A 27,999-nucleotide genomic window follows, 5' to 3' on the forward strand; every position below is an offset into this window, starting at 1 on the left:
GTAAGACTGACTTCACTTAGCTTATTGAGAAAGCCCAGCCCTTGCTATTTTTTCATCTCACAGGGAACTTCCTATCCACCATTCCAAACCAGCAGTAGGGAACCTCTGGTTGTGGGCCTCATTTGGCACAGAAGGATCCTAGTTTTACCTGCAAGGTCCTAATCTTCCCCAAACCAGGCCCATATGCCCTACAGCTGATGTCATATATAAGGGTTTGCAGGAAGGTATAGATCTGGCTCCTTTCTGTAAGCAGACACTGCTGAACGGCTGATGGTTGGTGTCTGCAAACCTCTGAGCCTTTACTCACAGTGTTTCATTTCAAATAACCCAAAGGACAGCATTTCTCCTGGTGTCCTAGTTGCATTATTGAAACGTCCTGCAGTGGTTGAGTGAGGTCAGGATTCAGGCTGCTGGCTGGATCCATTTCCCCACCCAAACACATTATACCTGGGCTTGGGGTCCTATTTATTTTTATTTATTTATTGAATTTCTATACCGCCCTATACCCAGAGGTCTCAGGGCAGTTCACAGAACAAGGTCAACATAAAAACCACAATATATGTAATCAAAATGAAAACAACAACCCAATAACACTCCCCCACCAAAAAGAGCCACATTTTAAAAAGGCATAGGATGTGAGTAAGATCAACCAAAGGCCTGGTTTAAAAGGAACAATTTTGCCTGGTGCCTGAAGATGTATAATGAAGGCGCCAGGCGAACTTCTCTGGGGAGAGCTCTGCACAGACAGGGAGCCACTGCAGAGAAGGCCCCGTTCTCGTGTTCCCACCCTCTGGACCCTCGAGGAGGAGGCACACAAAGAAGGGCCTGAATGGGTCTTCACCACTCCAGCTAAGCCCTTCGTCTGAATGAGTCCATCCGGTCTCAGCACCCAATGGTATATAAAAAAGGGAAGCTGCTGGCACAGCACCATTTACTTCTGACTTCCTTGCCTCTTCTCAGGGAAGTGACACAATTGTATACTCACCTAGGATTCAGCAGGTCTAAGAAGGTGGTGACCTTGACAGGTCAGCGATCATGTAATAAATGCAGCCACCGTCTACAGTGAGATTCTGAACCAGTTTCGTTGTCCAGAATGGAAATATTTCCATGCCTGAGTGTGGAGTGGGCCTGCACAGAGTATTGGTGAACCACCTAGCTGCCAAGGCAGCACTGTGTGCTCTTGCCTCATGGCTGATGATGCTCCAGCACATTACACTAAAGGCCCAGAAGGGGACAAGGGGAAAGAAGCACCAATGCCATCGTCACTCTCATTTTGTCATCCAGACACGATATGAAAGAGTGCATGCAAAATGCACAGAATATAACACACAAGTACTTTGAGCTTCACTGGCAGCTAGGCTTGTTCTAGGTGCAGATGCTGGTTTGAAGCCTTGAAAAGCAAAATGTAGCATTCCTCCCCCATCCCCACCAATGTCTTAATTTGTTTGTAACAGATAATAGGCCCTCTACGTGAAAATGAACTGACTGCAGAAGACTTTGACTTGTTGGAGCAAGTAACGCTAAGTAAGGCAACAGCGAAGGTCAAAGCCCTGGTCAAGGAAATGGGTGTTGGCGGTAAACGGTAATATTTCATTCAATTTTTTTTATATTAAAATATTTTTGTGGGGTTCTCTTGGATTGTAGCTAGAGCTTTCTTCACTAGCCAAGGCAATGCGACTTTGGACATTCACTCCTTTAGATCTAAATCAATTTGACAGTTTGCATTTGAGTTTTAACGTCTTTTGAAAGCCTTCAGAATGTTATGGTTACACTTCCTGGTATATATTTTAGGGGGTAAATATAGCTGATTGTTTGCCTTGAAGAAAAAAAACCCCTTTTCTTCTTTTCTTTAGCGGCAGTAATTTAGCAATGAAAGTGAGTGCGCTTCTTTCTTCCTTGCCTAAAAGTGATGTCCGCCGAGATATTAACTTTCTCAAAGAGAAGCACAGGTAAAAAGCCTCTAAATTGTTGCGTGTTAGTTTTTGCCACAGTGCATTCGTCGTTGTGAAATCTGCGTGATACGTAAGATTTTTCAATACTTAATGAAACGTTTTCTAGCACTTGATTTATTATGTATACAGGCAATGAACAATCCACACATATACCCAAGAATAGAACTTGATCTAAAAACTTTGCTATCTAAGACCATAGTTGATTTAATTGTTCAGAGCTGAAAATAAATGTTCTTGATGCTGCTTTTAGCATTCGTTTATCTCTGCTGATCAGGCATGTGTGGATAGGCTCACATGGTCCAAACCACAAAGACAGTGCACAGGAATGGGAGGTATCAGCAGAGCCCTGAGGTTTGTAGAAGTACATAAAAATTGGTGGTAAAATAGAGCTCAAGGGGGACCCCCCCCCACAAAAGAATTATCATCAGAGTCCATGAAATGCTGACTAACTATTGGCAGAGGAATTGGATGGGAGGGGGAATGAAGGACAGGATCACGGACTGCGCAAAACACTAAAACAGGAACACTTCAAGCTGCAACATTTTGTTGTGGGCTTCACTTGATGTATTTAATAAACACATCAGTCAGAACTCCTATGAAGCCTGGCTTTTAGAAATGGATAAACTGCTACATTCTGACATGCCTTAATGACTGGAGTTTGGGGGATTTCTCTGTTGTTTTGTAATTATTAATTATGTGTGTGGCAACTGAGATTAAGTCCCTTTCTTTAGTTTGTCCCAAATTCTTCAGTTCGGAAACCTAGTGATATTGTGGTTCTGCTTTTAAGTCATATCCCATCACTTCAAGAAATACTTTAAAAGTCTTTTTTCCTGTGCTTTGTAATTGCTTGATGTAAACCTCTACTTGGCACAATATTTTTCTCTGGATGTACCGTATTTTTCGCCCTATAGGACACACTTTTTCCCCTCCAAAAATGAAGGGGTGTCCTATGTGTGTGTCCTATGGGGCGAATACAGGCTTTCGCTGAAGCCTGGAGAGCGAGAGGGGTTGGTGCACACCAACCCCTCTCGCTCTCCAGGCTTCAGGAAGCTCTGTGCAACCCTCGGGAGTCTGGCGCAAAGCCACGCTGGGCTCCCGAAGGTTGCGCAGAGCTGTCTGTGCTCCAGGGCTTCCCGCAGCTCTGCGCAACCCTCCGGAGCCTGGCGCGAAACCGCGCCCTTTTATATGCCTTGCTCAACATTGGGTGTGTTTTCCTCCCCACAGTGTACTAAAGATAGATCCAGAGCAGAAAAGCGAACCCTTCTTTGACGTTGTTGGCATTGTAGACCCATTGTCGAGAGAAGCACAGAAGCTGTCACATTTACTGATTGTAAGATCATATTGATTTCTTGCACATAATTCCAGCTTTGTGCTTTAGTTAAGACCTGTGTAGTGCAGAATGCCGGGGGGGGGGGAGAGAGAGAGAGAACAAACCAGCTTCCAATCCTCATTTGACCATGAAATTTACTGGGTGACTTTGGGCCACTTCTCTCTTTTAAGCTAACCTCCTTCATAAGATGATTATGTATGTATATATGTATGTTTCCGAGCACAATTCAGAGTGTTGGTGCTGACCTTTAAAGCTCTAAACAACCTCCGTCCAGTATACCAGAAGGATATCGTTCAGCCTGGACACTGTGGTCCAGCGCCGAGGGCCTTCTGATGGTTCCCTCACTGCGAAAAGTGAGGTTACAGGGAACCAGGCAGAGGGCCTTCTTGGTAGTGGCACCCACCCTGTGGAACACCCTCCCACCAGATGTCAAAGAGAAAAACAACTACCAGACTCTTAAAAGACATTTGAAGGCAGCCCTGTTTAGCGAAGTTTTTAATATCTAATGTTTTATCGTGTTTTTAATATTCTGTTGGGAGCCACCCAGAGTGGGTGGAGAAACTCAGCCAGATGGGTGGGGTATAAATATATTATTATTATTTATTTATTTATTTAGCATGGGGGGGTACGAAGAAAGTGTCGGGAATTACCTTGTTGCCCCATGCAAATTGTTGTGCTTAATTCTGGATAGGGCAAAATCCCACACAAAACAATTTCGTTAATACGAGAATTGTTTCTGTCAGTTCCTTGGTCAGGTTGTCAACATGAAACTGAGGCTGTTTATGAACTGTAGATTCAAACTGTCTGAGGCGCCTTTGAAAAGGTAAGTAGCACGTGAAAGTTTATTAATGAAATGTGCCCCATAATATGGTTCCCACTTAGAAGTAGTTGCCTTGCCTAATGACTTTACTCATTAGGCACTGAGTATTCCACAATCTTCTGCTAGTCTCATTTATGTTTTCCCACTCTGCTGCCTCTCGATTGCAACTTTCCTTCTCTCCAAATCTTCCTTTCTTTCTGTTTGGAATTACTGTAATTTTGCAAGTATTGCCACAAATACTTGATCTTCCAGTCCTTTCATGCACCCAGGCATTAACACCCACTTCCTGCTTCTCTGAATTCTTAAATAAATGTGCACATTGGTTGACTGCACTCTGTTAGAAACATGCTTAGCATAAATGCAGCAACTCGTCGCTTGGTGCTGGTGCTTATAAAATATTAGTGGGTATTAATGCAGAAAAATGGTCCTTTAAGCAAAGTATATCCTCATAGAAAGAGAGCTTATAATTGTAATCACTTTATAATTGGAATCGCTTATCGGAGCTCATCATATTACCATTTATTTATCATTTTTGCTGTATTTGCTTTCTGCCGTGTAACCAACAGCCAGGAAGCCCTTTCCTTTTGCCAAAATAATTAGATCATTTGTTACAATATTATGAGTTTTCTGTGACTTGTATTTGCTTTCTCCCAGGCATAAAATGGGTTCTGGGCAGGAAAATTAATCATTGTGTGCCTCATGTTTTTGAAGGGCTTGTTCACTTGCCCTATATAATAGGGCTGTCGCATTCAGCTGGCTAATGCTGGCGTCCTGAGTTGCGTGTTCTGTTTTTCAAAGCGCTGGTAACACCGGCCGCGTTCTTGGCACGTGTTGACAGTGAAGAGAATGTGTTTGTTGAGGGCTCGGCTGGTAATTATGGCACAGGAATCAGACCTGAGCTAGAAGAACTATAAAGCCTGTGGAAATTAAAAATAAAGAAAGGGTGCAAAAGATCTCCTACACTGTCTTGTCGCGTGTGGATTAGCTGCTTCAAAAATAGCAGCATTTGCGTACTCGGCAATGATGAATGTATAAAATAGGATCAGAGGATTCAAAGGTGTTTAAAAAAAGTTGTTATGCAAACTTTTCAGTTGCATCTTGCCCTTCCTTTCCTGCTCTTTTCCCTTTAACGCTGACATTTGTATCCTTGCTATAGTTTTTATCGTTTTGTTCTGGAGCCCGAACTTGTTTCAGGGGCTAGTGGTTCCTTTCCTCTTGCACCGGGAGCAAACTTCTTTGAAATGCCAGAATCCCCTCTCCTGACCCTCAACATGATAACTCCAGAAAGCTGGCTGGTTGAAGCGGTGAACAGTTCTTATGACCTTGATAACATTTATTTGAAAGACGTAAGTACTGTTTTCTAAACGTACGTGTAGGAATTGCACAAATGCGTAATTGACAAATTAATAATTCTCCCCTCCCTTTACAAAAACATTCAGGTTTTGTGTTTTCTTTAGGACTTGCAGGCCAAAATTCCTCAAGAAAAATAACATCATAAATGTTTGCCCTGTTTCAGATACATTTAGTTACAATCAGATAGATAAATCAGGTAGATTTAGTGACAAAAGAAGTTTTTTGAATGTGTACTAAACATGTAACCAAGAAGGAGCGGAAGCCATAACTTGATGTGTGGATGTTTTTAAGTAGTGAATTGTTCTATTTTCAAACTTCCTTACAGCATACCTAAGGGTTTGCAGTTGCACTGTACAGTGGTACCTTGGGTTACATACGCTTCAGGTTACAGACTCCGCTAACCCAGAAATATTACCTCGGGTTAAGAACTTTGCTTCAGGATGAGAACAGAAATCGTGCTCCGGCGGCACGGCAGCAGCAGGAGGCCCCATTAGCTAAAGTGGTGCTTCAGCTTAAGAACAGTTTCAGGTTAAGAACGGACCTCCGGAACGAATTAAGTACTTAACCTGAGGTACCACCGTATGCCTTTACAGTGTAAATTCTGGGTCTGTTTTTCTATAGTTCATCATAGACTGTTTTTGAAACACTTGCCTGACAGTATAAGAAGTTTTGTATTGGTGGTAGAACGAGTTGGTGGCAAAAAACCAGGAGTCCTGCTGAGTTACACACATTTATGTATTTTGCCTCTCCTTATATTACAAAGAACATTGCTTTGTTTCCATTATTTTGGCGTGGGTTTATTTTTGCTTAAGGATGAGTATTTTTGTATTCAATAATTTTGTAAGAGTACTGTAGCTTCCTGATCCTAACTGTCTAGCCATTAATGGCTAACAAGCTTAGTTATTTGCAAATACTTGGACTAGCTTAGGGCCCCACCAAACTGAAAACGTGACAGGGGATTTTGGATTAATCACTTTTTAGGCAGGATCCATTTAGGTCTAAAACAATAAAGCTAAGATTTTCTGTCTGGGAACCCTGAGGAACCTGGAGTCAGCCCTGTTGTGCAATACATTTTTAATATATTTGGACGAAGAGTAGTAAATAAGGAAAGCTACCACTGAAATTTGCTGCGTTGGCATACAGTGCCAAAAAGCAGTAGAGGAATGGCCCTTAGCTCAGTAGTAGAAGATCCATAAAATGAAAGCAATAATCAATGTACTGTAGTATAAAATAAATAAGGCAGTATTGGATATGATAAAAATTAAAATTACACTTTTTTCTTACCTGCACTGATGATAGTCATTGTTTGGATTGGGGGCTTTTATCCATTTCCGCAGTCACATAATCAACCAGTAGCTGAACCGGGTTCCACAGTCACAAAAACAAATTAACCAAAAAAGCCACAAAAACGCAAAATAATTAGCAAAAACAAATGCACCAAACTTAATCTGTTCCTGAAGTCCATTTGACTTCTGAAATGTTCAGAAATCAAGGTGCAGCTTCTGATTGGTGCAGGCACCTCGGAAACAATAGCTGACAGCCACATCAAATGTTCGGCTTCTGAAAAACGTTTGAAAACCAGAACACCTGGGGGTTTTCAGCGTTTGGGAACCAAGGCATTTGAGAACCAAGGCACCACTGTATACGGCAGCACCCTATGTTCCCAGCTTCTTAAGAGAAGCAAACTTCCTAAAAGAAACATGATGAATTCTGGGTAAAAAACTGAATGTCAGTTGAAATTAATTAATTCTTGGACAGCTGGGGAAAGGGACACTTTCCCCCTACTTCTGCCTTATTAGAAAGGACAGAGCTTAAATACAGTGGAAGCAAGTCTGAATCAGATCTAATGCCTTCAGTAAGACTGAGCCTTCTGCGCAGGTCCATAGCCAAAACGTTTGACTATCCGTATATGTCTCCCCCTCTCTAATTTCTGGAACTCTAAACCAACAAAATTGTGCATTTTCACAGGTTGAGAGTGTTGTTTCAGCAGAGTATGAGCTGGAGTATTTGTTGCTTGAAGGACATTGTTTTGATGTAGCCACTAGACAGCCAACTCACGGACTGCAGTTCACTTTGGGAACTAGGAAAAATCCTGTTAAAGTTGATACCATTGTGATGGCCAATCTGGTAGGTTCTGGCTAAGCCTGGCGATGGAATACTTTATTTGACCAAATGCTTATTATTGCCTACCTAAACACAACTGGCCCATTATTATTTGATTCTTTTATTCTTTTGGGCCCAGAAATGATGGTTAATTATAACGGTACATATGGCTGTTTCAGACAAGCTGAAGGTTTTGCATCAGCTTTTGACTTACTACAGCTTAGTGTTGCATCTGAACACGAACAGACTGCTGTTAATCTTAACTATGGTTTATTAAAACAAGCCAACTTCCTAACATGGTTATGTCATGTTTTTGTGAGCTATAGTTAAGTGTGACCACAGTTTAGGATACAGATCCTGCCTTGCAGTGGGTCGCCCTTGGTGTCCCTTCAAAATCTACAATTCTGTGATCCTATGACCCAACACCAAACCCTTTAATAAAAAATGGAATGGAAGCTTCTAATCTTCTATTTGTGGTTGCACCAACAGATTTATTTTTTTTAAGGGGTCAAGGATTTCATGAACTTGAGGTTCCTACAGACTCATTTTACATGCAAATGCAGGGGCAATAGCAGAAAAATGCTGTTTTCAGTTCACTGTCCCATGATATTATGTAGGATGTGGTGCCATGAGTAGAATTTTCCCAGAGGTTCTAAGTCAGGCATGGCCAAACTTGGCCCTCCAGATGTTTTGGGACTACAATTCCCATCATCCCTGACCACCGGTCCTGTTAGCTAGGGATGATGGGAGTTGTAGTCCCAAAACATCTGGAGGGCCAAGTTTGGCCCTGCCTGTTCTAAGTGATCTTTACAGTTCTATTGTATAGCCACATCTATAAAGGGGCTATGATTAATGTTAACACTGGTTTATTTAAAACAAACCAGCTTGATCAACCATAGTTTGAAGTCGGCTTGTTCCAAAAACTGTAACCACTGTTTGTCAGATTTAGACAATATGGCTGCAGGCCAACTAAAATAGAAGTGAGCTTCCAAACTCTGCTTCCTAGACTACACTTGGGGGGGATGAACAGGCAAATCCGGGGGCAGGCTAGGCTTTGTAGAACACAGCCACTGTTTACAAAGAAAGTGTTCTCCCCTCCTGCTTTCAAAGCAATATTTTCATTTTGTTTGGTTTTTTTTCCTTTGTAGGGTTATTTTCAGTTGAAAGCAAATCCAGGTGCTTGGATTTTGAGACTACGTGAAGGAAGATCCGAAGAAATCTACCAAATATATAGGTAGGTCATAACATGAAATTTGCTAATGGTGTGGCAGTCGCTGGAATTGCTGCAGAGAAAAATTCAGGCATCAACACAACTCTGTTCACTCTACTGTTTGCAACAGCACAGTCTGACTAAGTGTTTTGCTCCTTGCATCTTCTGAAGGAATGAGGTTCACCAAACTGTCCTGGTTCAAAGAGAAGCCTTTGCAAGAATTCACATTCTTCTCACTTCATCTGAATTGGGAATTTGGCAGACTTAACAGTACAGTCCCAGGCTACAAGACTTAGGAATGTTACATGATTACAGTGTCTTACTGCAAAAAGGTTTAAAATCACAGGAATAAAAATCCTGTAACGGGTATAAACAGGGAGTTTAACATACTTAGCATCCTTGCTTTTTAAAATAAGGAAAGATAATTTCAGAAACGGGGTAAATTAAAAGAAACAAACATATGCAGATTTGCTTACTCATTTATTTTATGTAGCAGAGTTCAGCTTTTCTTGGTACAGAATTTGGGCTTATTATTTAAAGCACATGCATAACCACCATGCAATTGACAAAGAAGTGCACTAAATCCAATAGAATTTGTTGGAATTAAACAGAACAGTGGGCTGGTTTCTGGATTCACTAAACGATCTGTTATTTTAAAAAGAAATACATTGGTATTCAGGTTACTAACCTCCTCCTTGAAATTATTCTTTAAAAAAAAAAAAGCTCCTTTGCTATTTAGACATTTACGGTGACACTATTCATGATGGTGATCATCGTTTTGAAGCAGCTGCACCTGTAAACCAGAATTTCTTATGCAGTGTAGCTATGGATGACGCCAGATCTAAATTTGGCATCTCTCAAGTGACAAGATTTCAGTCTAATTATTATGATTCATTTGCAGTTCAATCCAGTGCTTCTCTATTTATAGTGCTGCCAGGCACTGCAGGGCTTGGATCAGGAACCCTGCAGGTCAGAGACAGGTTTGCTACTGCCTGCACCATTTGGGCTACTGAACTCCACAAATGCTGGTGATCTGGGAATATTTGACAAATGAAGCAGAACTCTTTCAAACAATGGCTTCAGCAGAGAGGGTCGATGGTTATCAAAGATTTCTATGTTTGAGGGGGGATTACAATAACATTAAAGTGCTCATTCTTTAAATTGATATCCCTGCATATGTAAATTTGTTCCTTATTATTGTCCTGGATCTTAGGCAAGTCAATTGGCACTTTTGTAAAAATAAAAATCAAGAACCTTTGGGGTTTCCTGGCAACCCTATTATTGTTGTTTAAATCTTGACCCTGTCTATTGATAGCTTTTTATTGTTTTGTACATTTGCACTAGAAGAGTAGGATAAAAATGCTCTAATAATGAAAGACGGTAAATATGTGTCTACTCAGAAGTAAGTTCCACTGTGTTCAATGGGTCTTACTTTCAGGTAATTGTATGAAGGATTGCTGGCTTGGAAAATAAAATAAAGCAATAAACAGGGGTTTCTGGAATCCAGATTCTGAGCAATTTATCTTAAAGCTGGGTAGGTTTCCTGAAATATGTGTTGATATTACATTAATCAAGAGACGTGGGTGGTGTTGTGTTTCATCTCTCACTTCAGCCTCAAGCTTTTTAATGGATTTTTAAAATAAGTGAACCTGCCATTGTTTAAAAGATGTTTAAAAATAAGTGAACCCTTTGACAGTGATGCTCTGTAGTCAAGCAACGCTCCTCCCCAAAAGTAATGCAGCTCTCTTAAGCTCAGTGTTATAAATGATTGAACGTTTAAAAAGTGGAAAGATTTTAGAAGGAGATACCATATCGTTGTTCTCAAATTGAAGGCTGTACAAATAATATGAATTCATGAATTAAATTCATCGGGGGGGGGGGATTTTTGTCTCCTTTTGTCACCACACCCGGCACCCCAGCTGCAGCTGATGACATGGGTGTTTACCTTCAGTGCTGTTTGTCAAACTGATCATTTTGCACTGATATTTGACTACAAAATAACACCAGGATCTTAGGTCGTTTGGACATTTGAGTCCTTTCTATTCTCTCCCGTTGCTGTCTGTGAGGCAAGGAGTCATTATGCCTAAAGGTGGTGGGGACTTCCATCTATTAGAGACCCAAGAACTACATCAAATATGTATTACAGGAATATAGTAAACAGATACAATAGAAAGAGCCACAACTTGTGCATTCCCTCCTATCCTTGTCATAGCCACAAGGAGGACTTTCCATTTTTACTTAACCACAGCTTGTTGCATTGTCTCAACAAAGAAATTATATTATTGATTGATTGAGTTGATATACCGTCCTATACCTGGAGGTCTCAGGGCAGTTCACAGGATAAAATAAAAATGTAAAACCACAATATATATAATCAAAATAAAAACAACCCAATAACACACCCCAAAGAAATAAAATACCACATTCTAAAAAGGTGTAGGATGTCAATCAGCTCAACCAAAGGCCTGGTTAAAAAGGAATGATTTTGCCTGGTGCCTAAAGATGCATAATGAAGGCGCCAGGCAAACTTCCCTGGGGAGAGCATTCCACAGATGGGGAGCCACTGCAGATAAGGCCCATTCTCATGTTGCCATCCTACAGACTTCTCAAAGAGGAGGCACACAAAGGAGGGCCACAGAAGATGATCTCGGGGTCCGGGTAGATTAATATGGAAAGAGAGGGTTCTTGAGGTATTGCAATCCTGAGTCATTTAAGGCTTTATACGTCAAAACCAGCACGTTGCATCGGGCCAGGAAACTAATTGATAGCCAGTGCAGTCAGACCAGGATCGGTGTAATATGCTCAGAGTGTTTTGCTCCAGTGAGCAACCTGGCTGTAATGGTTATATGGGGTTGCTCATGCGTAAGTTGCCACCACTCCTGGCTAGGTAGCCTGGTTAAACCTTTCCTGGCTGGACAGCCCTTCACTTCGTGGCTGTTCAGTCGCTAGCAGAATCCGTCAGTGGGCGTTTCTTGAACTTCTTCCAGCAAAGAAGTTCTTTGACGCCAAGTCTCCGCCTACTTTCCGCGCAGGGTGGGTGTGGGTAGCGGAGGACCTGTGCTCTCCCCGCTGGTCTCCAGCGAAGAGTCCTGGAGCTCTCTCTCCGATTCCCCCATCCGCCCCCCTTTATCCCTGGTGTTACGCTGATTTCCTTCCCCAGCTGCTGAGTCCCCTCTCTCCCTGCTTGGCCCTTCTCTGGCATCGCTTGGGAGCCCTGCCTCCACTTCTGGCTCCGATGTCAGTTCCCTGACACTGGCCGTTGAATTCTGCAGCAGCTAAAGTTTCTGAACGGTCTTCAGAGGCAGCCCTACATATAATGCATTGCAGTAATCTAACCTCGAGGTTACCAAAGCATAGACAACAGTAGTTTGGCTATCCCTGTAAAGATAGGGGCATAGCTGGGCAAATTGTAGTTAAGATTAACGTGAAACAAGCCAACTACAAACCGTTAACACTGACCATAGTTCGGGGTTCAGAGAACATACTAAAATGTGGTTAATGAAAATGGCAAGTGAATAGTTATGAATTCTTCATCATAGCTGCACTGAATGAGTGTGTGAGCCCAATGGTTTGCTGCAGCTTGTTCCTTCCATGCTGTCGCTAAATGTTTGGTGGACAACTTGTGACGCCTTCCTAATTTCCTATGGTTGTGCAAATCCTGGAGCCAGAAAAAGGAGTGGGGGAAATGGTAGGGGACAGCAAACAGATGGAGCAGTGGAAAGAGAGGGGGGAACCCTCAGCAAGTGATCAGTTCAGACCTCTGAACAAGGGCAATTTGTTCCCCGGCCCCCAGCAGCCTGCTGATCAGGGAGGAAAGGGGGAGATGACTCTGTCCACTTTTGGTGTTAGCCCTGCCTACCAGTAGCGAACTGCTGCTGGCAGATGACCCCGTTGGGAACACAACCCTCAACAGAAAAAGAAAGTTTCCCACCTGAAATATACTCAGAGTCGCAAAGTGATTTCATGCTCTTTATTCAGCTCATAGTGGTGAGGAGGAATGAATGAAAGTCCCCTCAAAGTATCTGCTTTTACACAATGGGCTGCACATGATTGGCTAATTCCAGAATTCTACGGTAAGCCAATCAGGTTGTGGATTCACTTCTATCTGGAGCATGATTGGCTGGTTCCTGCTAACCAATCATACTGCTGCACTGTTCTAGGACCAATCAGACTGCTGCATTCTGAACCCTATTGTTCTAGGACCAATCAGACTGCTGCATTTTGGATCCTATTGTTTTAGGACCAGACTGCTGCAGTTTGGATCCTATTCAACTCAGTACATAACACCACCCTTGTTCCAAGCAGCAGTTTAGCATTATGTCTGAACATAGTCAATGCCTAAGGCGAAACTCCTTTGTTATTTTTGCTGTTGGATGCTGCATATGGTTTTTGTAATCTTATTATATTTATAGTATTGAAATGTGGGGGGTTTTTTGGAATGTTTTTGTTTTGCTATGTTGTTGTTGTTGTTTGAATTTATATACCGCCCTATACCTGGAGGTCTCAGGGTGGTTCACAGAACAAAATCAAAATATAAAACCACAAAATATATAATCAAAATTACAGTTTGTTACTATGCTATTGTTTTTGCTGTGTTAGGAAATTGTTTTGTAGTGTTTGCTTGAAATGCATCCTGTTACTATGTTTTAAGCTACTTTGGATATGGTTGTGTGTGTGTGTGTGTGTGTGTGTGTGTGTGGAAAAGCCACATACAAATAAAATGAATGAATTCCAGATGCAGTGGTTAGGAATGCTTGTCTGTTCCTTTCCCTACAGAACTATAAATCTTGGTTTGGCAACTAAGCAAACTAGCCATACAGAACTATAAATTGTGGTTTGCAACTAAGCAAGCTAACCATATTGGAATATCTACATAAAGGTAAAGGTAAAGGTACCCCTGCCCGTACGGGCCAGTCTTGACAGACTCTGGGGTTGTGCGCCCATCTCACTTAAGAGGCCAGGGGCCAGCGCTGTCTGGAGACACTTCCGGGTCACGTGGCCAGCGTGACATCGCTGCTCTGGCGAGCCAGAGCCGCACACGGAAACACCGTTTACCTTCCCGCTGGTAAGCGGTCCCTATTTATCTACTTGCACCCGGAGGTGCTTTCGAACTGCTAGGTTGGCAGGCGCTGGGACCGAGCAGCGGGAGCGCACCCCGCCGCAGGGATTCGAACCGCCGACCTTTCGATCGGCAAGTCCTAGGCGCTGAGGCTTTAACCCACAGCGCCACCTGTGTCCCCCAATATCTACATACTGGGGAGCAAATAAACAAAATGCTGCCTGTTTATGTTTATCTGGTCTGCAGCTTGTCTTGCTTCCTAAAACAGAGTGACAATTGCCAATAGATTACAACCACAGGAGAAGTTGCCTTTATTGTAAGAAGTGTTTCTGGCTGTTAGTCAATGTCTTAAAGCTGGTTTTGACATCTTCTTTTGCGGTGTGTCTGTTGATGATATTCTAGACATGCTTGCCTTAGGAAGAATCATTCTGAAGGCTTGCTGAGAAGGACCCAGATATTTGCAAGAGATTACCAGATAGTTTTTGGCTTCTTTTCTAAGAATGCCTTAAGCGGGGTGGGGGCTCTACTGAGGCTGAATCAGTAAGTTGTCTTTTGTGCAAGAAGCCAGTCTTTTGCATGCAGAGATACTCGAGGGGAGAGATTGGTATTGGCAACTAGGCTTCAGAGACTTGGCAACAGGAGTTTTCCAAATAGCCACTTTTTGCTTTCCAGTGTGATTAGGATTATTCATTCAATGAAGGTACAACTGCATATTTTGCATTTAGAATTAGCTTTTAAAGACGCTGAGCCTGTAGCTTGTGGATAACTGATAGCTCAAGCATGGGTTTTCGTGCCAGGTGGCCTCCAGTAGATAGACTTTAGCTCTGGAACTCAGCTGTTGAGCATAATAGCACCGTATTGATTTATGCTTTGTTGAACCAACTTGCTTGCTAAATTGATATGACCTTCCCCCAAAATTTATCCTTCCGCCAGCAGCCTCTGCTGGAAGCATATAAATGTGGAAAACTTCCTAAATTAGTAAGCTGGTACAAACCATGCTGTTAACAGGCAGTTTTCATTCTCATCTGAGCAAAACATTCTACTTCTTTATGTTGTGATTAAAAAAGAAGTGGTTTTTTTTTCTAAACTGAAGTTAAAATAACTTAACTTTTCCCTCCTCCTAGGCATGAAGGAACTGATTCTTCTGAAGTTTCAGAAGAGGTTGTTGTGGTACTAAATAGTTTCAGCAGCAAAATCATCAGAGTCCAGGTATGTATGCTAATAAAACCTTATTGGAACAATTTTATGATTCATTTCTTTATTTTCTTTGGCATGGAACAGTCGTACCTTGGAAGTTGAATGGAATCTGTTCCGGAAGTCCGTTTGACATCCAAAACATTTGGAAACCAAAGTGCGGCTTCTGTTTGGTTGCACAAAGCTCCTGCAGCCAATCGGAAGCCCCGGAAGCCCCGTCAGACACCCAGGTTCTAAACCAGAACCGTCACTTCCAGGTTTGCGGCGTTCAGGAGCCAAAACATTCGAGAACTGGGCTGTTCGAAAACCAAAGTACAACTGTAATGGTGCTTGGTGGGTGCTGTCTGCTGACAACTCAATTTGTTCTCATGTGTAGGTGCAGAAAAAGCCTGATGAAATTCATGAAAGCCTCTTGAGTGATGGGGCAGCGGAAGAAGAGGAAGATTTCATGATTAGGTAAACTGGCTTGTTTGCATTTGGGCAAACCAGCACATTTGATTTTCCTTTTTGGGGAATTGAAGGCTGATTACTTAGAAGAAACTGGGCCTTTCTCAATGAAGATGTTAAACATTATTTTATGTACAGCAGTGTAGTGTTGCATTTTGCAGTGCTGAAATTTACCATGATGGTCCCCGTAGCCATTCCTGCCCCCCGCCAGAAAAGTCCAGAAATACAGGCAGTTTCGTTCTTCAAAAGCAGCAATGCATAGTACAATATCAATTTTATTAGGAACAACTGATGCAGAAAGCTTCTTCACTGTGGACATTATTAGGGGCATTTATTACTCTATTCTTCAGGCTACCAGAACAAGTAGCAAAGATTTTTGAATGGGCAGAATGATAACACAGAGACATTAAAATGAGCACAGCAGCCAGAGTGTATTACTTTCAGCCAAACCAGGAAAGAAAGAACAGTTTTAAAATGTGAAAATTTAAAAAGAGAGCCAAGGTGCTAGAGGTGGTTAGGATTGGGGCAGGAGAACGAGGTTCAAATTGCCACTTGGCCATGAACTTCACTGAGTGGCCTTGGGCAGTCACAACCTCTCAGCCTAACCTACCTCACATGGTTTTTTTGTGAGGGTACCTTGGAGGAAAGAAGGGATAAAAACATATTCAATAAAATTAAAAAGTCCTGGACAAATAATAAATTTCTTCACATGGTACTGAAAATACGTTAAATTCAGCAGCAGCCAGTCCTTCCCTGGTGATAAATCCCTGGTTTGGGCAACACAACCGAGAAGGGCCACGTCTTGGGGCAGTAAAACAATGTTCTGCAGATTTCTCTGGGCTCTTGTGCCTTCCTCCTTTTTCTTCTTCTTTTGTCTTGATGTTCACTTTTAAATGCCAGCTGAATAATGCTCTTTTTGAAGTTCTACAGGAGGGACTCAAAAAGCAGAAAACGAAAAGAAAATGGATATGCTAAATATCTTTTCTGTTGCTTCCGGCCATTTGTACGAACGGTTTTTAAGGTAACTGATTCTTTTCGTTGTTGTATTTTAGGATAGGATTGTGTTTTTCCTCTATAGGTTAACTTTGAAAGTGGAGTGAAGTATTTAACATGGAGTTTTTGAGTGCTGGGGGCAGGTTGCATGAGCAGTATAAGCAAGACATGTGTAGTTTAAGAGGCTTGTTACTGGATTTTTTATTTCCAGTTGTAAAGATCTCAAATATAGAGTTACCTTCCGGCATCTCTGTGGCAATGTTTTGCTGTGCATATTCTAATATGTTAACTGATGAGATTTTTTCCCCCTCTCCAGAATAATGATGCTCTCAGTTCTGCGCCACACCAAGACACCGGTTAAATTTTGGTTTCTGAAAAACTATCTGTCACCAACATTTAAAGTAAGTACACTTATCTCCCTGTTAAGTTAAAAACTTTTGTGAGCCATGAAAGTAATAGCAGGCTCTTGTTAGCAGAAAGACGTCAGTGTTTTGAGATCACAAATCAAAACTTACATAGAGTAACATCAGCATGCATTTTTCAACTTTAAAATGTGACCTTTGTCTAGATGGCCTTTGAGAGAGAGATTCGTCATCATTGTCTGTGCTTTCAATTCTGTCAGGTCAATTTGTAACTTTTAAAACTCTTTCTTGATTAAAATCCAGTTCTGAGCAGCTTTATTTCACAAAAGGTTTGGTAACTTGAAAGTGTCTCATTGCAGCTAATAAGATCTGGTTCTTCTATGATTCTTAACTATAGAGCAGGAAAGGATGGATCAGGGCCACTTATTACATAATAAGCCAATGCCTGAACTGCAGTTTAAGATTGAGCCGTGGGATCACAAATTTTCCCTTCGGTGACAGTTAAGGGGTACATCAACATCGTAGCTAAGTGCAGTTAACACTAGGCTTTTTTTTTTAAGGTTTTATGTATTTTTATTTTGTACTTTTCAAGTTTATACATTTCACTAATTTTATACATTTCACTAATTCTACAATTATTTTGACATTTCAAAACTTCCTTCCCCTTCTTTCTGCAGTTCCGTAAATTTGTTTTTAATATCTTCTGTATATCCTAATTAACTTAATTTGCTCATTTATTCATCTCTTTTAAATATATACTCTTATGAAACTGCAGGTTATTACAATAATCCTGCCAGTGTTTTTATCTGTTTATAATTTATCTGTATTCTTTTATATATATACAAAATGTTATCTTGATTTTTTCTTCTTCTGGTAAGTTTTGCCATTTCTGCATATTCCATAAGTTTTTGTATCCATAATTCCTTTGCTGGGACTTCTGCTTCTTTCCATTTTGGGGCAAGTAACATTCTTGCCACTGTAGTAGTATACATAAATAAATTTCTATACATTTAGGTAGGTCTGTCCCTCTAATTCCCAAAAGAAAAGCTTCTGTTTTTTTTTTTTACAAAGGTTATTTTAAACATCCTTTTCATTTCATTATATATAATTTCCCAAACACTAGGCATTTATCCTCCCCCCACATCCACCCCACCATACCACATATGCAGAAGTCAACCAGGTAGACATCGGAATCTTATTTCAACAGTGGTGACAGGAACAGTGTCTATTGCCACACCTGAGAGCAGCAGGCTAACTTAAGGGATGCTGGGCAGCCACGCAGCACATCCTCTAACACCTTGGTCCCACCCATCAGCACCTGGACTGTACTAATGTTAGGTCGAGTCCTTCGATGATTTAGAAAGAGGAGTAATTCCAATTGAGAATAACGGTCTTGAAATCGGAGATTGACAACTGGCTGCCCACAGGCTAATTCTGCCCCACGCCCAATGTAGCTTTATCTCACATGCCCAAATGATCCTCAAGGTCTGGTTAGAAAAAGAAGATGCTTTTCCACTTCTAAATAAAAGAAGTGGTAAGACTCGATGTGAACCTTATATATTGCCCTTGGAAGGACAAAATGTCATCCGTCAGACTGGTTCCTGAAAGGATATTTCAGGAAGCACATTAATTCTGCTCCGTTAATTTTTTGTTAATTTTTTCAAACATTTTTTACAATAATCTTCATGTCAAACAGTTGCATTTTTTCATAAATTGACTTTCCACCTGCAATTTCACAGTGTTTTTTACTCAAACCTCACATCCAGGCAAATCTGAGGTCATGTGTAACATACTTGGGAAGCATGTACTGTTAGGAGATTGCCAAGTTTATCCCAAGATGTTGACCATCTGAATGGGGGTTGGATTGTTCTCTGACTGGTGTTTGGGATGGAATGGCTGCTAAGAAGTAGGCCATCCTTCATTTAGACATCCCCAGGGAAAATGTGAAGCTGGGAATTGTATTGGAAGTAGTGCTTGCCCCATGTGACCTTGACAAGTTTCCTTGGCAACAGTGTGTGTGCAACTTTCTTTCTGTCTTTTTATCTTGTAGAAAGTTATCCCTCACATGGCAAACAAATACGGATTCCAGTATGAACTTGTGCAGTACAAATGGCCCCACTGGCTTCATCAACAGGAAGAAAAGCAAAGAATCATCTGGGGTTACAAAATTCTTTTTCTGGATGTTCTCTTCCCGTTGGCTGTGGACAAAATAATATTTGTTGATGCTGATCAGGTAAAAAAGTCCAGTTTTTAAGGAAGTACAGTAAGACTGTTCTTGTATGCATTGGTTCAGCATGTCCCTGATATGCCTAAATGTTGTGCTTCAGGCCAGAACTGCAGTTTCCCTTGGTTAAAGTTTAACCTTAGATTGTACCATTTTAGTCCATTGAGTGGGCACCTTTGAATGCTCCCTTTGATGCACATCCAGAACTAGCACATCCCGGAGAGGATTCCGAAACATAATCCTTCTCCCGGATGAGGTTTTGTGGAACAGCTTTTGAAAGTGCTAACCCCACATGAGTATTGGAGTTCAGGTAAAATCTTTCCCATGTTACATTGTTGATTGTGGGTTCCCAGTTCTGTACACTTGGCTGGGAAGTCATTGCTATCAAGGACATAGCATTCGTGACACCATTTCTGATGAAGAGGTCTGCTTGTTATGTTTTCACCCCAAGTAGGCCTTGGCATTGCTAGGGTCATGCTAGGCACCCTCTTTCAACTGGGAGCTGGAATGGAACTGCATTCCATAATGGCTTTGATTCCTGTTACCTGTGCCAGAGATGTGTGTTCAACGTATGGAGTATGGTAGTTCAATTCTCAGTGATGTGCTGATGAGATGGGTGAAGAAAGCTTTGAAACACTTAAAAAGCCAACTTCTCTTTTCCCCCTCCCAGTTATCACAGTTGGCCTCCTTCCTCTCTTTGCTCTTTCCCAGCACTCTGCTTCCAAACTTTAATTGGCCATGCATTCCATGACATCATATAGAGTGTAGGCGTTACACCATCCTCTCTCTTTCTCCTACTGTTTAGATCGTAAGAAGCGACTTGAAAGAACTCCGAGATATAGATTTGAAAGGAGCACCCTATGGCTATACTCCCTTCTGTGATAGCCGTCCAGAAATGGATGGCTACCGTTTCTGGAAGTCAGGCTATTGGGCTTCACATCTTGGAAAAAGGAAGTACCACATTAGGTAGGAGAACTAAACAACCCAATCTCTCTTCTCTGCAACCTCCTTTTTACTGTATGTAGAAATTAGTTAAAACATTTTTTATGCCAAAGTTCTCTATTGAATATTTCACTAAGCAGGATGTCCTGAAGTACATATAGACAAAGCATGGAACCTCTATGGGTTCTTTTTATGTGTTGAGACCTTATTCTGGCGTCATGTTTACCCTTCTTTTGGATACAAAGAAATGTGACCTTAATACATTGCTCTGAAACTTGTCGTTTTTATAGTGCTTTGTATGTTGTGGATCTGAAGAGGTTCCGGAAGATTGCTGCAGGAGACAGACTCAGAGGTCAATACCAAGCCCTTAGTAAGGATCCAGGCAGTTTATCCAACCTAGATCAGGTATGCTGCAAACAGTGGTGTATATATGTCACAAAACTATTGTCTTGCTTGCTCTTGCTACAGTGACAGTAGCAGTCAAGGAAAGAAAATACACCCCTTTGCTTTTTAGCATGAGGGGATGCGGGTGGCACTGTGGGTTAAACCACAGAACCTAGGGCTTGCCGATCAGAAGGTCGGCGGTTCGAATCCCTGCAACGGAGTGAGCTCCTGTTGCTCAGTCCCTACTCCTGCCAACCTAGCAGTTCAAAAGCACATCAAAGTGCAAGTAGATAAATAGGTACCGCTCCGGCGGGAAAGTAAACGGCGTTTCCGTGTGCTGCTCTGGTTCACCAGAAGCGGCTTAGTCATGCTGGCCACATGACCCAGAAGCTGTACGCCGGCTCCCTTGGCCAATAAAGCGAGATGAGTGCCACAGCCCCAGAGTCGGCCACGACTGGATCTAATGGTCAGGGGTCCCTTTATCTTTACCTAGTGCTGTTTAGCTACTGTGTGTAACATTTTACTATTCACAATATTCAGCTTGTATCTTGGAACTGCAGCAGCAATGTTAACTGGTGACGTGTTTTTTTTCCAGGATCTTCCAAATAACATGATTCATCAGGTGTCCATTAAATCTCTTCCTCAAGAGTGGCTGTGGTGTGAAACCTGGTGCAGCGATGAATCCAAGAAAAAGGCTAAAACCATTGATCTGGTGAGCTACTTTATAATAATTCCTCTCTCCCCCAATACACATTCATAGTGAACATTTTATCCATCCTAAAGGAGAATACTGTTGCATGGTGTCTTGAAGGCAGTCCTGCTGTAAACTGTTGCATAATGAGGCATTTCTTCAATCCACGCTGCAATCCACCCTATGGTAATGTCAGGAGGTACTGAGCACATGTACTCATTCCATGCCCTTCCTCCATTGGTGCTGTGGTCTAAACCACTGAGCCTCTTGGGCTTGCCCATCGGAAGGTCAGTGGTTTGAATCCCCACGACAGAGTGAGCTCCCGCTGCTCCGTCCCAGCTCCTGCCAACCTAGCAGTTTGAAAGCAAGCCAGTGCAAGTACATAAATAGGTACTCCTCCGGCGGGAAGGTAAACAGTGTTTCCTTGTGCTCTGGCTTCCGTCACGGTGTCCTGTTACACCAGAAGCGGTTTAGTCATGCTGGTCACATGAACTGGAAAGCTGTCTGTGGACAAACGCCTACTCCCTCGGCTTGAAGCGAGATGAGCACTGCAACCCCGTAGTCACCTTTGACTGGACTTAACCATCCAGGGTACCTTTACCTTTTAAAACTGTGCAGCTGAACTTTACACGTGTTTAATCTGCAAGATACAACCCATGACTACCACTCAAGGTGTCTCAGGAAGGGAAAATTGCATAGCAACACTTTCTTGACTCTTCCAGCTGATCACTGGATACAGGTGTGAATGTCTTTCAAGAAGTGCATTGCTATCCAATTTTATATCTGTTCATCAGATCTCCATCTTTAAGAATCAGATTGTCTGCTGTGGACTCCCTATCAGATTCACATTCTTGTGCTTTTGGTGAAGTTGACAGAAGAGCTTGTTTGGAATGAGGCGGTTTTTTAAAAAAAGATGAATGGTGGGACTGAGGGCTCCTGGGGGGCTGGTGACAGATGGTTCTGTTTATAAAAAAGAATGCCATCCAGATGTGCAGGCTGCCTAAAGAGCAGTGATTGAAAAGCATGGCATGCTGTTCTACAGAAATGTATTAATACGTGGATTTTTTTTGCCAACATAATTTGTATAATGGCTGATGATGTGTCAGCGCAGCTACGATTTCTAATTCTGCTATGGAACCAGAGTGGTGTGTATTTTAGGGCTTAATGTGAGTCCCGTATGCAAAACAGATACGGGAAGTGGGACAACACTGAAACCTGGGAAACATAGATTTGCTTCCCTTCTATGTCGTCTCTGCCCTCCTTTGCGACATCCCCAGGGTTTCCTCCATTCTAAAGTGATAGCTGCAGGAGGACTGTGCCATTTGATCACAATAACAGACCCATAATCTGTTTGTAATATTTGTATTTCAGTGTAACAATCCAAAAACCAAAGAACCCAAACTAGAGGCTGCTGTCAGGATAGTTCCTGAATGGACAGAGTATGATTCTGAAATACAGCAGCTTATAAATCAAATAAAAAAGGAGAAGAAAACCATGAGTCAGTCTCAACAAAAAGGTGAGGTATAGAAACATTTGCTCATTAAAGACCTTTGGCAAGGGGAACGGGGTTTCAACATTTGATTGCCTATCAGGACTGGTGAATTTGCAACGCTGGGGTCCTCAAGAACCACTGGCGGAGGAAGGGGGTGCAGTCCGCCCTGGGTGTCATCCTTGACGGGGGTGACATCGCCCCCCTGCCCTCCGGGATGCTAACCCCGCCCCCAGGTGCCGGAGCAGCTAGCTCCGCATCTGCTCAGAACCATGCAAGGATGCCTTTCTTAATACATGTAGGGAGCCCTCATGAGTTCAGAAAGATCATTGTTTCAGAAAATTACCCTCCAACTCATGGATGGCAATCAAACTGGCAACACAGGTGTGCTGCACCCCCCCCCCCAGGCCCTAGGTGTTTGCATATGCAAATAGAGAATGCCAAAAGTGTGTTCCCGCTTTCCTATAATCTTCCAATACAGTCCAAGGTAGCTGATATTAGAATTTGAGCTGTTTCCTCTTTCCTTTTCTGGAATGAATATTACTGCCTAATAAAATCCAGATATTGTCCAAGCCCCTGTATAATGATATTGTCTATAGCCCTTATTGTGAGTTAGTTCCAGAAGTAGAACAGCAAGCTCTGGAATAACTTCTGGTTGTCCTGTTTCCTATGTGAAGGAACCAGCTTGCAATAGAACCAGCAACTTGGACAGAAGATTATGGCTAAGTAAATTAATTGTGATTCTAACGGTGATGAGGAAATGGCACAAAGAAAAGTCTCGGCTTTATTCAGTTCTTGTGTGATCTTGCAGTTGTTCTGTGTACTCAAATAATATTATTTTTTTGTTTTTCATTTACAGATTCCAGCCATGATGAACTTTAGCACTATTTGAAGAGTGTCCTGATGACACAGCTACTGGCCATAGACTGGGGGTTAGTGGTAGTTTTTGTGGATGTATGTAAATACTACAGAGATGCTCTATATTTTTAAATAAAAACTTCTGGCATTTTATTGGGACTTGGAACGGAATAACAGAGTGGAAAGGAAACCTAGTAAAGTGTGGGCTGTGCCGTTTGTCATTCAGTCCGATTGCCTTTCCACTTCTTTCGTTTCCAAAGGCATTACAAATTCTGGTGCTACATTCGCTAAGTGCACACTGCTTTTGTTTCACATTACACAAATATTTTGTTGGAGATCTCATGTAATCATTTTGAAATGTCTGTCTGTAGTAAACAAACACCCCCATCACATACTTTTCTTTTTAAAGCTCTATTCCATCTTTCTGCAGAAGCTTCCAAGGAGGCTGATCTGAGACAATACTTGAAGTTTCATTGCTTTTTCTGTATGACGTGTCTGCGTGCCTCTTTCTCGTGTTTGATGTCACTTTTACTGAACTTTACTCTCCTGGGGCAAGAAATCAGTTGGGTCCCATTCCGTGGAGAAAGTGCTGAATTTTGGAGGGTTCAGCTCGCCAGCTCAGCAAGGACTGAACAGTCTTGGCACTTGCTAAACCTCAATATTCCCGCTGGGCTCTGAAAGAGATGCTGCGTAAGACCAGCAGCAGCTGCCACAGAAAACAAAGTTGGGAGCCCTGAGTCTCACCAAGAGCAGCCACTTAAGTGATGTGGGGCAAGCAAACTGCAACTACCTCCGACGTTACTAAATGAAGGACTTCCTTTGGAGGCACAAATCCTCTGATTATCTAGTTCCGGCCTGCAAACTTAAAAGTTGATAATCACTCTTTGCAACTTCTAAAAGCAATTGGCTTAGACCCCAGAGGAAATACTGGAAGTAGTGGATACTCGCTCCTGCACCCCCATATACTTTTAACCTTCTTTTCAATCTACCTGCCTAAGTTTCCGTTTTGGTTCGCCCAGATAGTCTAGCTGGCCAGAGTGGCTGGGCAGACCCAGCCAGATAGGTGGGGTATAAATAATAAATTATTATTATGATGTTCTTAATTGCTGCTGGGCCCAAAAATATTTGTCTACCTGCTCTGCCGACCTGGGGGCAAACATGGCCATTGTTCTGTTTGCTGCCCTGTGTTCCTTTAGGAGGAAGGGTAAGATATAAATTTAATAATTTCTCCTGTCTCAGTTTAATCTATAAATCTCTTTAAAAACCAAAATCTTTGTGAGACCCTCATTCAGCTGCACTGGATTCCAGTTGATAAACCTTTTCCTGCTTCCACAACACTTTTTGTGACTGTTTTGAGAGTCTTTGCTGATACTCAGATTTCTCTACCCCTTCTCTAAAATGCCTCTCTTTGTATAGATTAGCAAGGTGTGTCTTTTGCGATCACTCTTTCTTCCTCAGTCTTACATTGATTTGTCTTTTACAATATCAGCCTTGTTACCACTGACATCTGAAGGCAGCCCTGCTTAGGGAAGTTTTTAATGTTTGAGGTTCTATTGTGTTTTTAATATTCTGTTGGGAGCCGCCCAGACTGGCTGGGGTATAAATAAATTATTATTATTATTATTGATGGGCATATGGTTTTCTGGATCCTCCTGATCTTTAACTTTATGAATTTTTGTGACACTAAGCCAAAGTAATCCATGTCCTTTACTTCCTATCTCACTGGTATAAAACGATGTACAGTATCAGGCTGGAACTAGATGTTACAACAAACAATGGACTGCCATCTCCAAATGGTACAATAAGAATCTAACATAAAATAAAAATCAAATTATTCCCTCTTTGTGCAGTAAAATTTACTTCTCTCCTGCTGTGCATCATTTTGATTTCACATCCAAGAAACTGAGATAGAGCAGGAGCTGTAAGCCCTCCATGAAACAAAGGGAGATGGAGCTGTTGCTGTAGAGATTTCTTTCACAGGGACCAGGGCTGATTCTATTATCAGTATTAAACGATACTGTGAGACAGTGGTTAAAAAGCAATATTCTAGTGTCATCTACTCTGGTTATTGTAAAACTATGGCAGAATTATTTACCTTGGTATTAATCTCACTTCATAAAAAAAATGGCAGCTTGAAACACATATAATTTAGACACAGCTTTAATCAAAATCTTTCTTGAATAGTTTGCATCTTTATCTTCAAAACACCTTCTTGGCTTTCATAATGTTTTTAAAAAATAGAGCTTTATTCCAAGACATTTCCAAAGTGCACCCACACTGCAATGGTATATATGTTAACTGATACTGGCTGGTCTTTTTTCACTGTAAATCCTGCACTGAGGTACTCTTGTTCAATCAAATTTGCAGGCCCTAATTGCACTTTACCCAAGAGCAATGCTAGTAGCTCTCAAAAAACCCAGGTATAGCCCAAAACAACTGAAATACACACAAATAAAAGCAAGGGACACTCAGGAGCCCTTCCCCATTTCAAACAATAGGCCTAGAAAAGGAATTCTTTAAATTACTGTTCAGCATAAATGCATAAGAGCTGCCTTTGGCCACACTTTTGACATACTTCCTTTGGACTCAGGAAAAGCATTAAGTTGGCACTGGTTACATTACTTAGGAAGATTACCGAGAGCAAGGTCTGATGTGCAGTTCAGATGCATGTGCTCACAGAAACAATTCCAAAAATCCACCCTATGCCAGAAAAGGTTATAAATTAAGAAGTCATAGGAGCATTTCAACCATTCAATACTTCTCCCCTGTTTTGGGATGTGCAAAAGAGAATGTGTTAGACCCGAACTGGGCATAATTGTACTCCTCAATTGACATGGCTAGGTAACAGCAAATCTAGCAAAAGAAAATATATGCAGAACTTACTCCATGCATAGCTCTCACTTGCAAGAACTGGTTAGGGGTTTGTGGATTATTGAACAACATTAGCGGAGTTACTCTTGAACTTTTGACTCAAGAGCTGGAGTGAGAAGGTGGTGAAATATTTATCTAGGCTCCTCTGAGCCCAAAATGCACTAAAGTCATTTCTTAATGCTCAAAAATTGCCTTCTGGAGAGAGGCTAGTTTTTTTTGAAAGCCACTTTTGCAGGTCCATCATCTCATTATGAAAGGACTCTAAATGCTGTTTTGAATGCATTTCACAAGTACCAGAGTACTGCCAAATTTAAGGCTATCAGAAGTGTCCCAGTTCCTGCAGCAAAGCTAAGATGGAAGTCAGCTTTGGTTTCCTATGACATCAAGTAGTTCAGTGGTTTAACAGAATGAAAGAGTGCCTTCTTCCTATATAACGTATGTACCCCAAATGCTTCTTGGTTATATGCATTAGTTAAGGCAATGAAGCACTAAAAACTGCCATTTGGAGGGGTCACATTTTCATCAAATTGTAAAACACTGTTGATATCCACATCCCAACACTGTCATCTTGACAGTATCCTTATACTGCACATCTTTTTCCGTTTTTCCTTTTTAAGAAAAAAATTTTAAAATCTAAGATCAGAACTAGTTCTGCACATTTGGGGCAATGTCTCAGTCGTTCTGCTCAAATGTCAAGCATATGTTGAGGGAAAAGCTCAAAATGGATCTATTTAATTAACACCAACTAAGAATATCATTCTATTTAAGTATCTTTCTGAAGCAACCATAAAAAGAAAAGAGGTTTTAATCCAAACGAGAAAATTGCCCTTGTAAAAATAAGTTAGAAAAAGCCCACAAGCCAGCTGCAGTCGTCCTATATTGGATAAGTAAAGAGTCCTAGTGATGATGCTTCTCTGGGGAATTATATTAAGCACTAGAGTGGCTTTTTAGAGGACTTGCATGTTGCATAAAATCCTCCTAAAAAGTAGTATGGGGACAGTTATACTATCTATACTCAGGCCAATCCATATCCTGCTTTGAAGAGGCAGGCTTTGTCATAACCTGAGCTATGTTTACAGAGTGCCTCAGAGGTGCCAACAGTGTGCAGAAGTGATGGAGAAGCTCCTCCGATGTCTCCCAAGAAAACAAACTTTTCCTCTTAGCAGAAATGAAAACTAGATTGCTTTTCTCACTGTAGCGACGAGAAAGCATAAAGTATCCCATCGCGTTCCAAAGGTCATGAAGAGTTTAGTAAAAAAGAAGAAGAAAAATTAAAGTGCTTTGGGGAAACAATTGCTTCTCTGGTGTTAATGTGTCTCAACCCACTTCAGAATAAGGGGTCCAGCCTTCCACCTCTTTAGAGATCTAACACCCAAAAGTACAAAAATAACCAGTACTAACATAACTGTTGTTTCGCTCGCCACTGTGGACTTGCTTACTCTTTGCCTATCACTGAAAAGCTGGCATTTATTTAAGTTCAAGGAACGAAACTCCTAATTGAAATTGTCTAGAAATAAAAATAGAGTCCTAGAAACAAAAAAGGAAGGCGGTGGGGTTGTTTCTAATTGAAGTGGAATTTAAATTTAAAAGGTCCTCCGGAACTGAACGGGTCAAACCCTTGCCACGCATTCCAGCCTCGGTGGAAGTGGTTTCCTCCTCCTTGCTGGCTTTCTGCATCCAGCGGGTCTTCCCCTGCGTCAAACTTCCTCCGCATCTC

The 27,999-nt window shown here is 41.7% G+C and overlaps 2 protein-coding genes across 5 annotated transcripts in view; one reads left to right on the forward strand and one right to left on the reverse strand.

Annotated features, from left to right (window-relative positions):
* UGGT2 (UDP-glucose glycoprotein glucosyltransferase 2) overlaps positions 1-25,252 on the forward strand; it is a 77,467-nt gene extending 52,215 nt beyond the window's left edge. For 2 of the 4 annotated variants that reach the window (XM_081908130.1, XM_081908131.1), the window contains 17 exons: positions 1,455-1,582; positions 1,854-1,949; positions 3,177-3,282; positions 4,026-4,105; positions 5,259-5,448; positions 7,424-7,582; positions 8,707-8,792; positions 14,952-15,036; positions 15,398-15,477; positions 16,391-16,489; positions 16,778-16,862; positions 18,874-19,056; positions 19,853-20,013; positions 20,280-20,394; positions 20,969-21,085; positions 22,436-22,580; positions 23,413-25,252. In XM_081908130.1, coding sequence (XP_081764256.1) covers positions 1,455-1,582; positions 1,854-1,949; positions 3,177-3,282; positions 4,026-4,105; positions 5,259-5,448; positions 7,424-7,582; positions 8,707-8,792; positions 14,952-15,036; positions 15,398-15,477; positions 16,391-16,489; positions 16,778-16,862; positions 18,874-19,056; positions 19,853-20,013; positions 20,280-20,394; positions 20,969-21,085; positions 22,436-22,580; positions 23,413-23,435 — 1,938 coding nt within the window. In that variant the 3' untranslated portion in view covers positions 23,436-25,252. Of the gene's footprint in view, positions 1-1,454; positions 1,583-1,853; positions 1,950-3,176; positions 3,283-4,025; positions 4,106-5,258; positions 5,449-7,423; positions 7,583-8,706; positions 8,793-14,951; positions 15,037-15,397; positions 15,478-16,390; positions 16,490-16,777; positions 16,863-18,873; positions 19,057-19,852; positions 20,014-20,279; positions 20,395-20,968; positions 21,086-22,435; positions 22,581-23,412 lie in introns of those variants that run through there. The other 2 variants (XR_014167681.1, XM_081908132.1) reach the window with 2 other exon arrangements.
* A 303-nt stretch (positions 25,253-25,555) lies between these two features.
* Positions 25,556-27,999, reverse strand: part of DNAJC3 (DnaJ heat shock protein family (Hsp40) member C3) — a 38,911-nt gene continuing 36,467 nt past the window's right edge. Inside the window, exon 12 of the mRNA XM_081908220.1 lies at positions 25,556-27,998. Coding sequence (XP_081764346.1) covers positions 27,844-27,998 — 155 coding nt within the window. The 3' untranslated portion in view covers positions 25,556-27,843. The remainder of the gene's footprint in view (position 27,999) is intronic.

This window comes from Podarcis melisellensis (genome assembly GCF_964234715.1).
Source record: "Podarcis melisellensis genome assembly, chromosome: 4".
Taxonomy (NCBI): domain Eukaryota; kingdom Metazoa; phylum Chordata; class Lepidosauria; order Squamata; family Lacertidae; genus Podarcis; species Podarcis melisellensis.